General features: G+C 39.1%; 2 protein-coding genes across 2 annotated transcripts; one reads left to right on the forward strand and one right to left on the reverse strand.

The window, feature by feature from the left end:
* The first annotated feature begins 4,256 nt into the window (after positions 1-4,256).
* On the forward strand, positions 4,257-6,373 carry LOC131002013 (protein trichome birefringence-like 33). Its single transcript, XM_057928689.1, has 6 exons — positions 4,257-4,759; positions 4,839-5,052; positions 5,147-5,318; positions 5,391-5,590; positions 5,660-5,818; positions 5,907-6,373. The coding sequence occupies exons 1-6, from the start codon at positions 4,585-4,587 to the stop codon at positions 6,244-6,246; spliced, it is 1,260 nt and encodes a 419-aa protein (XP_057784672.1). The 5' UTR covers positions 4,257-4,584; the 3' UTR covers positions 6,247-6,373.
* Positions 6,374-15,244: 8,871 nt separating this feature from the next.
* Positions 15,245-16,012, reverse strand: LOC130998222 (secreted RxLR effector protein 161-like). The gene has a single exon (XM_057923651.1). It carries the CDS (start codon positions 16,010-16,012, stop codon positions 15,245-15,247), a length of 768 nt encoding a protein of 255 aa, XP_057779634.1.
* Between the last annotated feature and the right edge of the window lie 40 nt (positions 16,013-16,052).

Below are 16,052 nucleotides of genomic sequence, written 5' to 3' on the forward strand. Positions count from 1 at the left end.
CGCCGGAATGAGCGGCGGCGATGGCGGAGATCGACGGCAGAGAGAGAGGGGATCGATCGAGGAAATCGTGCGAGAGAGAGACTGAGAGAGTAACTGCCTCAGGGAGAGAAAGAGTGAAACCGTGTGATAGATAGGCTATTTTTTAATTTTTTATTGTTAGGGGTATTTTTGACTTTTTACATAAAAATTGGTCAATTTTTAAAGTTTTTATTTCATAGGCTAAATTTTAATTTTACAATATCAAAGTGGACACTTCTATATATTACCTCTATATAGAGTATATATATATATATATATATATATATATATATATAGGGGGCCGCTCCAATGAGACCCCCTAATTTTAGTGAGATCTAGGGCACGATCTGGTGCGTTTATTTCATCAATCCTATGGCTGATATTGTATTTGGAGGGTGATTTTTTTTGCAGGGTTCGAATCCTGGAGGGAGCAGAATATTTTAAATTTTGTTATTCATCAGTATATACTGCATTGTTCATCAGTATATACTACCTTGTTCATCAGTATATATGTCTTATTCATTACCAATTTTTTTAAAGATATACGTCTTATTCATTAGTATTATATGTCTTATTCATTGTACTCATGTTACACGAAAAATAGGGGGTCTCACTGGAGCGCGCCCCTATATATATATATATAATAACTACTAAATTCAATTGTTAACATTTTTTCCTTCAAATATAAATAAATTGATTCCATTGTTCAAAAGAGCACTGCTGAACTTATATGGTTGAATGAATTTAGTCCTTTTTATCTTCTGCTAATATTCATTTATGAAGATGACGAATTATAAATTCTCATTTATTCTAATTTTCCTCAATTCTAATTCATTCTTATTTTTTTCTATTTTTTTTTTATCAATTTTCATATCTAAAAATCATTAAATATCTAAAAATTATGATATATTAAAACTATTCTGCTGAAATAGAAATTTTATTAAAAAAGAAATAAAAAAAGAAACATGACCTAAAAACTCATGAGAGCACAGACGTAAACAAGGGGCCGGATCACAAAATATATTAAAAACTATTAAATATCTAAAAATCATTATATTAATATTTCAACAAAATAAATTATATCCTATGTAACGTCGTATAATCACTTCATTCTAATTTTCCTCAATTCTCATTCATTTTTTTTTCTAAATTTAATCAGTTTCCATATATAAAAACCATTAAATATCTGAAAACTATGAAATATCTAAAATTTATGATATTAATATTCCACAAATCAAGAAAAATTTATTTATATCCATAACATAATTAATAATGTATTTGATACAGAAATATTTAAGAATAGAGCTATCTTGCCCCCCACTAATTAATGAGATGATTGATACGATAAATGATTACGTCACGTCTCTAATGTCTATCAAAGAAATAGTTTATCTAAGTTCAGACAGTATTTGCAAAGAAGATGGACAAATTGAGCTCGATGAACAATTATTCTCGGTTGAATATCTCGATACGATCAAGTGTTCAGGATTGCCAAATCATGATTGAAAGAGGAATGCATAATCACGCTTCTCAAAAATATGATTGATGAGGGATAAGATCCCCATCAGCATAGGACCTTGAGATTCTCAGCAGCGCAGGCCTTCCTACAATTCACATTATTGTATTTATAGCAAAGGAAACTAACAATGCTGGTACAAAGAGGGAATTGCATGAGAGCAATAAGACTGGGGGACATCACGAAAGTAAGGATGAGACGTCAAGTGACTGCGCAGCCTCAAGCAATACAAAGACTTCCTCAAGAATAGAACCAACGAAGTTCTTCACTATGACGCCTGCGTAGCCCAAGACATAAAGCCAACATGACATCTCCCTCTAAAGGGGATAGTCTAAGCCGAAGAAATCAGATGACTATATATACCTCTAAAGAAAGAAAGCTGATAAAACATATTCCACGAATTAATCAATTTTTTAGGTGCTATTTTATCATGGATAAATTTTTGGAGCTAGTGAGCATGTAGTGCACATTGTATTTAGATTTTGCAAGTGCCCCAAAATTTGTTAGTATGTCATGTAGCACAACATGTACATCTGTTACTTTGATTTTATGTCCATACCTCTAATGATTGATTCTTAATTAGTAGTACAAAATATTTGAACTTCTCAAACCTAAATCTCAGAACCTGTCGGTTGTAGTTAAAGAACTTTTTGGAACATAAAAAATATTCACTCCGTCTCCTAAGTGTAATGCCAAACTACCAAATTTACCTATGCTCATTTTTTAAAACTATTATGACTTTGTACATTTTTTTATATTCCATTTATAATATTTAGGTGGAAAATGATTTTTTTTTCGCTTTTTCAATATATGTATTTAATATTAGATAATACTCTCTCGTCCCATAAAAAAATACTCCGTCCGTCCCACCGAGCTTGAGTCATTTCATTTTTTTGGCAAGTATTAGGCAATTTAGAACACTTATTAACTAAACTAATTGTACCCCTTATTTTTCTTTAATCATCCCAAATAACCTTCATTTCTCAAAAAATCAAAACATTTTCACAACATACTTAAATAATTTAAATTTTAAAATAATTTAATTAATTTAACTTTATATTTAAAATAAAACATAGTAAAAATAATTAAAATAATTTATTATTTTAATTAAATTTCAGTTTTAATTAATTTAAATTTATATTTATAATAATTAAAATAATTTTATTATTTTAATTAAATTTAAGATTTAATTAATTTAAATTTTATATTTAAAATATTTTTATTGTTTTATTATTTTAATTAAATTTCAGATTTAATTAATTTAAATTTTATATTTAAAATAATTAATTATATAAATAACTAAACAATAGCTCCTTAATTTCTGTGCCCAAAAGAAATGCCCCAAGTTCGGCGGGACGGAGGGAGTATCATTTTTTTTATTTTCGTCCATCTCGTAATAAAATATCACTTTTATTTTGAGACATGACCCTACACGTTGTCTACCATACATAATCACTTTTTAAAATAAATTAGTGGGTCCATTTTTTTACTCAACATATTAACTATCAAAGTATTTATTAAAATTTGTGTCAACTCCAAATGATATTGTCCCAGGGGATTGATTAAAATTCGTGATATTTATTGTTGATGGATTGAATGAAATTGTGAGAACGTGCTCAAATGATTCTTTACAGTTATTATAATTGATCTACAATACCAATTTCAATTGTTTTTTTAGAGTGGGCGATGAAAACAAATCACGAAATTAGGGCCAAATCCCAACTACTGAAGTTGAAGTTTCACCAGAAGCACAGTTACTCTCCACCAAATCCTTACCAAAACCATTCATACTGGCGTCACACTTTATTTAATTTTATCTATCTCTTGTTTTTCCAAACACCTACTTAATCAATTACATGGCCCAAAAGTGAAGAAAATGATTTATCGTCTTTCCACTAAAACACTTGTCTTTGAAGCTAAGCAAAGTTGGAAGGCTTTTTAATCTCCTTTCTGTTATTCCATCATTGCTGTTAATTATTTGATTTTTCACTTCACATATATAGTTATATTTCCCTGAAAGAAATTACTCAAAAAGTACATGAGAATGATTGTTTATATAAATAGTGTTTTCTCTTTCGTAACTATAACTTTGTTCTTGTACTCTATTATCAGTATTTAAGAACTTCCATATTATATACTAAATGTATGTTAGTAGTGATCACGTCATTTATGCACCTAACCAAATTAAATATTACTCCCTCCGTTCCAATAGTAATATCTCACTTTTCTTAATGGGACGTCCCAATACAAATGTCGCATTCCTGTTTTGCAATATATTCTCTCTTTTTTTACCTAATATTTAAATAGTTTTCACCAATCTATTTTATCTACTTTTTACACATTTCTTAATTTCCGTGTCCAAAATCTATGAGACACTATTATTGAGACGAAGGAAGTATAAATTTAGTAGTCAGAATTAAATAAATGTATAATATTCTTGTTCATTGCATACAAAAGTGCATATATAGCTATCAGGTATCTGCATCCAATAACTGAAGGAAAAATGAATTGATTGGACACATATTAGTGGAGTTAGTTTCCTTAATTAATATTTTTAAAGCCGGCAATACCAATAAAACTTCCAAATCTCGATTTCTTTTAATTGTCAAAAAAATAAAAAATAAAAAAATTTCCATGCATTAGGTAGATGGTTGACCTTGGAGAAAATCATTGCCGCACAAGCATACAAAATTAAAGATAAATTTCAAGATTGCCTCCAAAATCCAAAACCTTACGATGAATTATTTAACAAGTCACTATAACAGACTGTAAAGCATAACCATCCAAATGCACCCTCCACCTTCCGTCTAAAGAATAATGGAGAACCATAATTGTATGTTGATGCAAAACTAAACTAAAACTAAATATTAGTATTACTTGTGTTCCACTTCACACAAGCTAATTATAATCAAAACAATTTTCCATACAGCAAAGAAACTTTTGGAATCAAAAGCTTCTCCCAACTATTGCATACTTGTATTTATTCAAGCACGCACTCCTCGTGTATAATCAGCGCAAAATTAACACATTAACCTCAATAGCAAAAAACCATGAAGGCGACGCCGTCCGCCGCCCTCCTCCGCAAGGGGCGGCTGTCGCCGTACCTCTTCACCCTATTGGCCTTTATTCTGTTCGTGACGATCCTCTACGGTGAAGACTTCAGCTGCACCATCGGCGGCCAATTCGAGGACTACCGCCCCTACCGGAGCCTGTCGTCGGCAACAAGTGAGTTGTTTCGACTTGTCGTGTTTTGAGTCTGGCTTTTTGGGCTAATATATGTGAGATGCATTATTTTGGTGTTAAGAGAAGAAGGGAGAAAAGCTAGCTTTCGCGGTGGGAGAGGCGGAGAGCGGCTGCGACGTCTTCAGCGGGCGGTGGGTGTGGGACGAGACCCGCCCGCTGTACGATGAGTCTGACTGTCCGTACATCCAGCCGCAGCTGACGTGTCGGGAACACGGCCGCCCCGACACCGACTACCAGCACTGGCGATGGCAGCCTCACGCCTGCTCTCTTCCAAGGTTTTATTCTCTCTTTATATATATGTGTTTAAAAATTTATATATGTATCCAACAAAAGAAAAGCATCTTAATTGTGGTTGATCAAACACGACAGTTTCAACGCGACATTAATACTAGAAAGTCTGCGAGGCAAGAGAATGATGTTCGTGGGCGACTCTTTGAACCGGGGGCAGTTCGTCTCCATGGTTTGCCTTGTTCACAAGCTTATACCCGATCACGCCAAATCCATGATCACCAACGGTTCGCTAACGGTTTTCACTGCCAAGGTATATTAATTAATTTGCATATGCACATTATATCAAACAAATCCAATAGCTTCAGCTTGATTCGTTTTGCAGGATTACAATGCAACAATTGAATTCTACTGGGCGCCGTTTCTCATGGAGTCCAACTCCGACGATGCAATCGTGCACAGAATAAGCGACAGGTTGGTGCGAAAGGGCTCCATCAACAAGCACGGCAAGTATTGGAAAGGAGTCGATATAATGGTGTTCAATACCTATCTGTGGTGGATGACGGGGATCAAGTTCAAGATACTGTAAGTCGAAATCGTGTTCAATTTTCGAACTAAAAAGTATAAGTAATTTATATTTTTGTGATTGAACAGACAAGGAAGCTTTGACGATGTAGACAAAGACATAGCGGAGGTGCCAACGGAGGAAGCTTATCGAATGGCGATGAAAAGCATGGTGCGGTGGGCCAAGAAAAACATGGATCCCAGCAAGACGAGAGTCTTCTTCACGAGCATGTCGCCTACACATGCAAAGTCAGTGGAAAATCATGACACGATGAGCCATTGAATAATAGTATAACATTGTTGTCTGATGCAAGATATTGAATCTAATATTTTACAGGAGCGGAGATTGGGGAGGGGATGGAAAGGGAAACTGCTACAATGAGACAAATATGATTGAGGATGCAAACTACTGGGGTTCAGACTGTCGGAAGAATGTGATGAACGTGATAGGGGAAGTGTTTAGGAAGTCGAGGTATCCGATCACGTTCCTCAACATCACGCAGCTGTCGAGCTACAGAAAGGATGCACACACCTCCATTTACAAGAAGCAATGGGGCCCTTTGACGCCCGAGCAGCTGGCCAATCCGGTGAGCTATGCGGATTGTGTGCATTGGTGTCTGCCTGGCCTTCAAGATACTTGGAATGAACTTCTTTTTGCTAAACTTTTCTACCCTTGATTTGTTTAATTGTCCAAAATCTATGGATGATTTCAGGGATTTTGTTTAAGTGTAAGCAAAAAAGGCAATTTGTATATTGATACTCTTGGACTCGGAAAGAAATTATATTGATTTTTTTACCAACAAATCTTGATGATTTGATTAGTACATACTTAAAGATGGGGAAGAAAGAACTAGTCTCAAGTTATCTTTTCTTGAAATATTTTCTTGTTGAGTAACTGAAATGGGTCCGAATTCTGACTGATGATGATATAGCTGTTGGGCCACCTACAAAATTGTGTTGAAGGGCTTCAAAATAACATGCTTGACGACCCAATAAGAGCATTTTGAGGTCCTTTTTGTTAATACGTATGACATGGATCCAATAAGCCCATCAAAAGGTACAGTTGTCAATTTCATAGGTGGTATTTTATTCATAGCTTCTATTTTATTCAATGTAAATTTTTATTTAAAAAGTAATAATAAATAATTATAATTTATTTATTTATTCTATAATTCATAGTCCTCAAACTAAGGGTGATTTTTTCGTAGTCAAATTAAATTCTCTCTATTTTTTGTTACGATTTTGAGCACCTCTAAGCTTCACTTTTAAAGCTGTTTTAGCATCACATCAATCCAAATCATGAGCTTTTACCTAAAATTCACAAGAAAAAAAAAATCATTAGAATTGTGACATAGATTTATTTGATGATAGTACCATCTACAGTCGAAATTAAGCTATTTCTTCACCTGCATAATTGAATAAGAGTGAAAGTTGAACTTAGCAGGTTGTTAGTTTCATTTTCTGTTGGGTATCTTCGCCTAGCCAGGGTTACACTCTTGTTTCCTGAACCTCCTGTCTTCCCCACTTCGTGCTCAAGCACTTAACTCTTCGTCTTCTTCGTCTTCTGCTCCTTCTTCCTCTTCTGCTTAAGATCTGCACAATAAGAGAAAGAAAAAGAGTAAAAGTGATACAAGGAAAAGAAGATAAAGAAAAGAGAATTCAGAGAGGGGAAAAGGTGTCCTCGGGACACGGTGGGGCTCAGATTTTCCCCAGAACTCGGCAACCATTCCGGCAGCAGTTTGATCAAGGCCAAAGTGACGGATATGGAGCAGCTTCTCAGATCTCAGCAGAGCCACCAACAGCAGGAGCCAAGTACAGAACTCCGGTGACTCAGATCTACTCAGGTAACCACCAAACAGGGCTCCGGTGGTCAGGAAAGCCCGGTGATACCTCCACTCACACAGGGAATCCTGACTCAACTAGAAACACCTCTAGATTGACTTGCAATAGGACAAGGACATCCTAGTGATGGTAAGTTGACCCAGTGTCATCTCTCAAGGAAAGTCTTAAAGGGCTTTTAATTGTATCGCAGGAAAAACAGTAAAAGAAAGCAGTAAAGGTTTTGATTATTAAACTAAAACTTGAAATTAAAAACTTAATTAAAAACTGAACTTAAAATTAACTAGGCAAATTGAACTATTAAACCCTAGGCAAGATTTTAAAGAACCTAAATTAAACCTACTTATGAAATAAAATACTTGTGAATTTAAAGACTTCTAATCTAGGCGTGAAACTAAAGTGCATAATTTAAAATGCATGAATGAAAAGAAAACATAAACATAAACGAAAAGCATAAACATGATGAAACAAAGTAAATTGAATTTAAATACGAAAAACCGTAAAAACGTCTTGAATATGTAATTGTGTCACTCAATCACAATCCAAGCATAAAAACTAAATAAAACTAAATTAAAACCTAACTAGAACAATGAAAACTCGAAACTATGAAAGCACTAAGAAAGCAATTAAATCCTAAGCTTCGGATGCCAACAGCTCTCTAAGATGGCTTCTAAAACTAGGGCAAGAATTAATTATACAATGAAAACTATGGCCCTATTTATAGACTTCAACTCCTTCTGGATCACCATGGAAATTACCATGCAAAGCCGGACTCTAAAAGGAATAGAATCGTGTATGAAAAGGTAACTTCCAGCTGTGACGCGCGCAGCAAGTAATCTCCACTCTGGCGGAAATCGCGGCTCTCGCCAGAGAAATGGCTATCGCCAGGGGAATGGGTCACGCTAGAGAAATGGATGATTTCTCTGGTGCTGACTTCTCTGATGCTGGCGCTTCTCTGCAGAGGAATGGTTGATTTCTCTGCTCTGGCTATCTTCTCTGGCTTAGCGAGTTCTCTGACGAGTGATTTCTCTGGCGGTTGATTTCTCTGGCCTATGATTCCTCTGGCCTAGACCACTTCTCTGACTTGGTGCATTTCTCTGCTCTGGCCAGCGATTTCTCTGCTCTGGCCAGCGATTTCTCTGCTCTGGCGTAAAAACGCCATTTTTAGCCAAAAATCCCCAAAATTATACTCTTCCACCATTAAAACCTAAATCTCCTGAAAAGCATCAAATACACCATAAAACGCACCAATTTCCAGAAGATTTAACTTACAATGAGCACATTCAAACCCCTAAAATTAGAATAATTAAGCATAAATCAACCCCCCCACACTTAGCCTTTTGCTTGTCCTCAAGCAAAATCCATATGAATCCTAGGAAGAGATTGATTTCAACAATGCTAATTTCCATCCAAACATTCTCAAAGTCAATTCAAAATTTTACAATCAATACACATCTCTCGATCATGCAAGTAACTCAAAGTTTAAGAAGCAACAAAAGAGTAATGCAAGTAATTCGATCAGACCCAATTCTCCGCTAGAAGTGAATTCCCTAATGTGATCTCCTTTATAATCAATATCACCATTTTTCACACTTTGTGTGCTTAAGATTTTCGACATTTGAGTCATAATTCGTGAAATAAAAACCATTTGGATATAATCCAAAGTCTTTTCACGTGGTTTCCCATGCTCATAGTTAGACTAGAGGAGCAGAGACTCAGAGCTATCACGTTTTAGAACAGGCCAGATGTTTCAGAGCTGGCAATTTTGAAGTTGGCAATTCGTCCAACATTTTTCACATTTCACAGATAAGATACGATCGTAGGCAATCACAATGACAACACTCCTTCTAGCATCTACCGGACAAATCACGTTTTACTAACTTACAATCATGTTGCAACAAAACTCAAATTCTTTGCATAAACAAGATACATATATCAAGAGTAAAACAAGAATAACCACCATTCATTCACAAACCCGAAACTCGCATCGAAAACCATCTACTCTTCCACAAATTCATATAAATTAGCAAGATTCGAGACCAAAAACTAAGCATAGAAAAATCAATTTTGCCCAATTGACAATATAAACACAATAAAACACCCCCCACACTTAAAGCATGCCATGTCCTCAGGGCACAAAAGAAATAAGAATAGAGTTGAGAAAACGTCCCTGATTATCGGCATTGAGAAACTGAAGCATCGTGCGAGGTGGTGAATAGGGGGATTTACGGTCTGTGCAGAGCAGAGAGTTGCCACGTTGGGAGAAGTGCAGCTCGGAAAAGGGCATGCACACCAAGCATCATAGGATCCGCAAAGCAACCGAAGCTTAAGAAAAACACAAAACAAACAACGAAAAACAAGAAAAGAACAAGAAAAACAAAAACAAACCAACGGTGGGTTGCCTCCCACCAAGCGCTAGAGTTAGAGTCGCCAGCCCGACTTCAGATCTGACCCTTAGTGAGGATCATGCAGAGTGTGAGACTCCACCACCATCGGAGTACTCAACTGCCCATAATCGGGTTTCATACGATGACCCTCTCATCTGAAATTCTCCTTAGACTGGGCGACACCAGGGTCAAACACGTCCTTTGGCAACACACCTTCTTTATTCTGGGACAGCGCTACCGATCTGAGAATCGGCGTCTCCTTTTCTTCGTTCGGGCCAGTGCTCATCACAGCAGGCTGGATGGGCAGCGCTGGGCTCGTCAGAACTGGCAAAAGATGTGCAGCGCTAGTGTCCTTCGTCATAGTTGGCGGAGTAGTCAGAGCTGGGCTCGTCAGAGCTGGAGTGCTGGATAGAGCTGGCAGAAGACTGTTAGCGCTGAAATTTCCCACTTCTTCCACATGGTCAGAAATCTCAACAAAAGAACATAAATACGAGGTAGGAATAACAGGCTTCTTATCGAAAACCGAGAACGTTACCGATCTACCGGATCCCGCCATACTCACAGTTCCAGATCCCACATCAATGCGAGTCTGGGTAGTAGCCATAAAAGGCCGTCCGAGTAGAACAAGGTGTCCATTCTTTCCTATAACGCCCTGCCCTTCATCAAGCACCACGAAATTGGCTAGCACCGTGATTCCTCTCACCTTGACCTCAACATCTTTTAAAAGACCACGAGTGCTACAATATGCTCCATCAGCTAGTTGAAGTCTTGTTCTCGTGCTTTTAAGCTCATCTTCCTTCCTGCCCAATTTCTGAAAAATAGCAAACGGCAGGACATTGATTGCTGCACCTAAGTCTAACATTCCCGAGAACTCTCCAGCTCTACCCAAACCAATACTAAGAATAAAGCTGCCAGGATCTCCTTGCTTCGGTAATGGTTGGGTTGGATCAACAATTGGTGGTGGCAGAGGTGGGCTGGAACGTTGGACAACTTTCGGTGGTCGATACGGCATAGTGGACTTGTGGAGAGTTAGCTCTGGCCGCCTTATCAACTCTGGCGCTCGTCTCAGCTCCTGTGCTCTGCTTAGCTCTGGCGTCCTTATCAGCTTAGGTGCCTTTCTCATGCCATAGTTTTGCAGAACTGGATTTGGCATGACTGACCATTGCAATGCTGCCCTTGGCAAGGCTGCACTCTGCGGGGCCGGATTTTGCATAGCTGAACTACGCATGGCAGGATGCTGCAGAGCTAGACTTGGTATAGCTGGCTCCTGCATAGCTGGATTCTGAAGTGTTAGATTCTGCAGTGCTGAAGGTTGCTCTGACTCTGGCAGAGGAGAGCTCGGCTGCTCTGACTCTGGCAGAGGGGATCTCGGCTGCTCTGACTCTGGCAGAGGAGAGCTCGGCTGCATTGGACTCTGCAGTGCTGCATTCGACAAAGCTGGGCTGGGCAGCGCGGCACTCGGTAAGGCTGGGCTGGGCAGCGCGGTTACCTTCTTCTGCTCTAGTACCGTGGTTGGTTCAGGCATCCACGTCAGCTCTGGTATCCTGGTCTTCTCTGGAATCCATGCTTGTTCCGGTATCCAAGTCTGCTCTTCGAGAGCAGTGATAGCTAAAGCTTGGTGAGTTTGCAGAGGTTGACCATGAAATTTTCCCGGCTGCTGCTGGTGCTGCAATTGGTTCAGGGTGCCCGACAGTTGCCCTACGGTGGTCTCAAGTCTTTTTATGGTGGAAGCTTGAGACTCCATAGTCTGCTTAGTCATCTCCATATTTTGCTTGCTAATCTCCATGAAAGCTTGCAACGTATCTTCAAGTGATGACTTCTGGGGCTGAGCGTGTTGCTGCGCAGGCTGAAAATTCCCTTGCTGTTGATACCTCGGTGGATATTGTTGGGAAAAATTTTGCTGCGGTGCATAGGGCTGCTGTCCTCTCCATCCATTATTGTCGTTCTGCCCTTGATTATAATTTTGTGGTCTGCTCTGCCCTTGATTATAGCTTTGCCCTTGATTGTAGTTTTGCACGAAGCCAGGTCTGCTTGGCCCTTGATTGTAGCCTTGAAATCCTTGTGCCGCATAGACTTCAGCTTGACCCTCCGGAGTGAACTCGCCCATTCTGTGACACTCATTAGCTCCATGGCTGAAATCTCCACATATTCCACAAGGCTCAACATTTGGCAGCGCTGCATGCTGCATAGCTGAATTCTGCACCGGGACGGGAGGTGTGTCCATCTTACCCATCTTAAGATGCTCCACTTGTCTCACAAGATCAGCTACTTGCTTCTGCAGCTCAAACTGTTGCGTCACAGAGCTGGCCTCAACTCTTTTTCGACGGACTGATTTCTGTTGTGAGCTCTCGGCTAAGGTCTTGAATATCTCCTTCAGCTCTGTTGCAGTCTTCCGAGCTATGTTACCTCCTGCAGTGCTGTCCACCATGAATTGGGCAGTTTCTACTAACCCATCGTAGAAAAACTGCATTAACATCACGTTGGGAAATTGATGTTGTGGACATTGACGGAGGAGTTCTTCATATCTCTCCCAAGCTTCATGCAAAGGCTCATCCGCTCCTTGGGTGAACTCCATTATTTTTGTTCTCAGCTCCTGTGTCTTGTGACTTGGGTAGTACTTCAGCATGAATTTTTCACAAGCATCTCCCCATGTAGTGATAGAGTTGGGCGGCAGAGAGAGCATCCACGTCCTCGCCCGATCCTTAAGTGCGTAGGGGAAGCACTTGAGCTTGAGTTGGTCCTCCGTGAGAGTAAGCAGAGGAATCGTTTGCACTTGGGTGCAGAAATCCCTAATGAATTGCAGGGCATCTTCACCTTGCATCCCGTGGAACACCGGTAGTAAATTCGAGTCATTCGGCTTGAGATTGTAGTTTCTCACAGCAGTGGGGAGCACAATTGCCGACGTGTTGGTATCGCCAATCACCGGCCTGGTGAAGTCTCCCATGTATTCCACGTTTTGGGCCATCTCCTTCTCTTCCTCGTTGAAATTCTGCTTAGGAATGAAATTGGCGGAGCTGGCCTCTTCCTCCTTAGTGTGTTATGCCGTGGCTGTAGTTTGCTCTGGCTGGTCAGATTCAGAGCTGGCTTTAGAGTGTGCCTCAGAATCAGAGTCAGAGTATAACACGGCTACTCTGGTATGTGTGCGAGTGTTATCTAGCGGGGGAGTAAGTTTTATTTTCAGACTACGGCGTCCCTGCATACACAACACTTAACACACGGAGTAAACGCACCGGAGGGAGAGAAAGGTAACAAAAACGAGAAAAACAGAAATTTAAATAAAGCAAGTAAAAACGACACAACTAAAACGCCTAAAACTTTCCCCGGCAACGGCGCCAAAATTTGACTCAACTAGAAACACCTCTAGATTGACTTGCAATATGACAAGGACATCCTAGTGATGGTAAGTTGACCCAGTGTCATCTCTCAAGGAAAGTCTTAAAGGGCTTTTAATTGTATCGCAGGAAAAACAGTAAAAGAAAGCAGTAAAGGTTTTGATTATTAAACTAAAACTTGAAATTAAAAACTTAATTAAAAACTGAACTTAAAATTAACTAGGCAAATTGAACTATTAAACCCTAGGCAAGATTTTAAATAACCTAAATTAAACCTACTTATGAAATAAAATACTTGTGAATTTAAAGACTTCTAATCTAGGCGTGAAACTAAAGTGCATAATTTAAAATGCATGAATGAAAAGAAAACATAAACATAAACGAAAAGCATAAACATGATGAAACAAAGTAAATTGAATTTAAATACGAAAAACCGTAAAAACGTCTTGAATATGTAATTGTGTCACTCAATCACAATCCAAGCATAAAAACTAAATAAAACTAAATTGAAACCTAACTAGAACAATGAAAACTCAAAACTATGAAAGCACTAAGAAAGCAATTAAATCCTAAGCTTCGGATGCCAACAGCTCTCTAAGATGGCTTCTAAAACTAGGGCAAAAATTAATTATACAATGAAAACTATGGCCCTATTTATAGACTTCAACTCCTTCTGGATCACCATGGAAATTACCATGCAAAGCCGGACTCTAAAAGGAATAGAATCGTGTATGAAAAGGTAACTTCCAGCTGTGACGCGCGCAGCAAGTAATCTCCACTCTGGCGGAAATCGCGGCTCTCGCCAGAGAAATGGCTATCGCCAGGGGAATGGGTCACGCCAGAGAAATGGATGATTTCTCTGGTGCTGACTTCTCTGATGCTGGCGCTTCTCTGCAGAGGAATGGTTGATTTCTCTGCTCTGGCTATCTTCTCTGGCTTAGCGAGTTCTCTGACGGGTGATTTCTCTAGCGGTTGATTTCTCTGGCCTATGATTCCTCTAGCCTAGACCACTTCTCTGACTTGGTGCATTTCTCTGCTCTGGCCAGCGATTTCTCTGCTCTGGCCAGCGATTTCTCTGCTCTGATCTGGTCTGGCGTAAAAACGCCATTTTTAGCCAAAAATCCCCAAAATTATACTCTTCCACCATTAAAACCTAAATCTCCTGAAAAGCATCAAATACACCATAAAACGCACCAATTTCCAGAAGATTTAACTTACAATGAGCACATTCAAACCCCTAAAATTAGAACAATTAAGCATAAATCAAATCCCGTACTATCAAAGAAACAACACTTGAAAGGAATAGCAGAGCCTTTCTCACTTTGATAATAACGGTTATTCCAACATGAGAGAGCATCAGGGATTTAAGGAGAGCAGCAGCAATGGTAGGGTGAAACGCCATTGAAGGCGCTGGAGAAACCAAGGCAAAAGGGCGGTGGAAGGTGGAGGAGTCGAGGGGTCAGAGAGAGAGAGAGAGGATTAGTGTTAGATGGAGCGGCGCAGAGTGAAAAGTGAGAGAGAGTGGGGCTGGGTGGGGTATATCCGAAGGAGTAGTGGGCTAGGGTTTGGGAATGGGCTGGGAGAATTGAGTGGGCTCGGTTCTGGGCTTAAGTGATGGCCCAGAAAAAGAAAGAGAAGATAAATGAGAAATGGGCCAACCTCACATATCCACCTTTGGCACATTGATCATTTAGTCACCATGGAAGGGCCATCCATTGAGTTGGAGTTATCATCACAGCCCCATTTTTACTATCATCCTATCACAAAGACAAGACAATAGAGGGTGAGAAAAATATTATTCATATTTAACTCAATCTCAAACCACAGAGATCAACCCAGAGGGAAATCACCATTTCTCAAACCCAAAGGTTATCATTGAAGACTCAACAGACATGCAGACCAAACAAAGCAGAGAAGACAGACAACAGAGCAAAGAAACCACATGCAGAGCAGAGAAAAGCATGCAGAGCAGAGAAATCACATGCAGAGACTGATATGACAGAGTCAGAGCCAACCCATAGAGCAGAGGTGGAGGGACAGCCCAGAGCAGAACACCACACACAATCACAACAACATGCAGAAGAAAGAAGAAAAAAAAAACAAGCAGGACATGACAACTACACATTCATATGCAAGGTTTTCTGACAAGAAGTGAGCTTGGCAACAGGAAGACACTTAGTACCCATGTCAGCATGATTGAACTCAGAGGGTATTTTCTCAAGAATGATCTCACCTCTCTCAACAACATCTCTGATGAAATGATACCTGACATCTATATGTTTGGTTCTATCATGAAACACAAGATTTTTGCATAACTGAATTGCAGACTGACTATCAGAGAACAACAAGGGTTTATCATCAATATGTTGAAGTTCAGATAAGACTCCATTCAGCCAGATTGCTTCCTTTACAGCCTCAGTGGCTGCAATGTACTCAGACTCAGTAGTAGACAGAGCTACAATTCCTTGCAATTGAGATTTCCAGCTAATACAAGAACCACAGAGAGTAAACACATAGGAAGTGGTAGACTTTCTATTATCCTTATTGTTAGCATAATTCGAGTCAACATAACCAACACATTTGACCCCATCATCAGATTTATCAAAAGAGAGACCACAATTCACAGTAGCTTTCAAATATCTAAACAACCATTTAACAGCTTCCCAATGGGGCATTCCAGGATTAGCCATATATCTGCTAAGGCAGGAAACAATGTAGGCAATATCAGGTCTAGTGCTTATCATCAAATACATGACAGAACCTATGGTGTTGGCATAAGGAATGTTCTGCATTTCTGCAAGTTCAGACTCAGACACAGGACATTGCTTTTTACTTAACTCAAAGTGAGAACCAAGAGGCACATTGACAGAATTACAATTTTCCATGTTAAATTCTTCAAGACCTGTTTCACATAATCTGACTGAT

The sequence above is a fragment of the Salvia miltiorrhiza genome, chromosome 8 (assembly GCF_028751815.1).
Source record: "Salvia miltiorrhiza cultivar Shanhuang (shh) chromosome 8, IMPLAD_Smil_shh, whole genome shotgun sequence".
NCBI classification, from domain to species: domain Eukaryota; kingdom Viridiplantae; phylum Streptophyta; class Magnoliopsida; order Lamiales; family Lamiaceae; genus Salvia; species Salvia miltiorrhiza.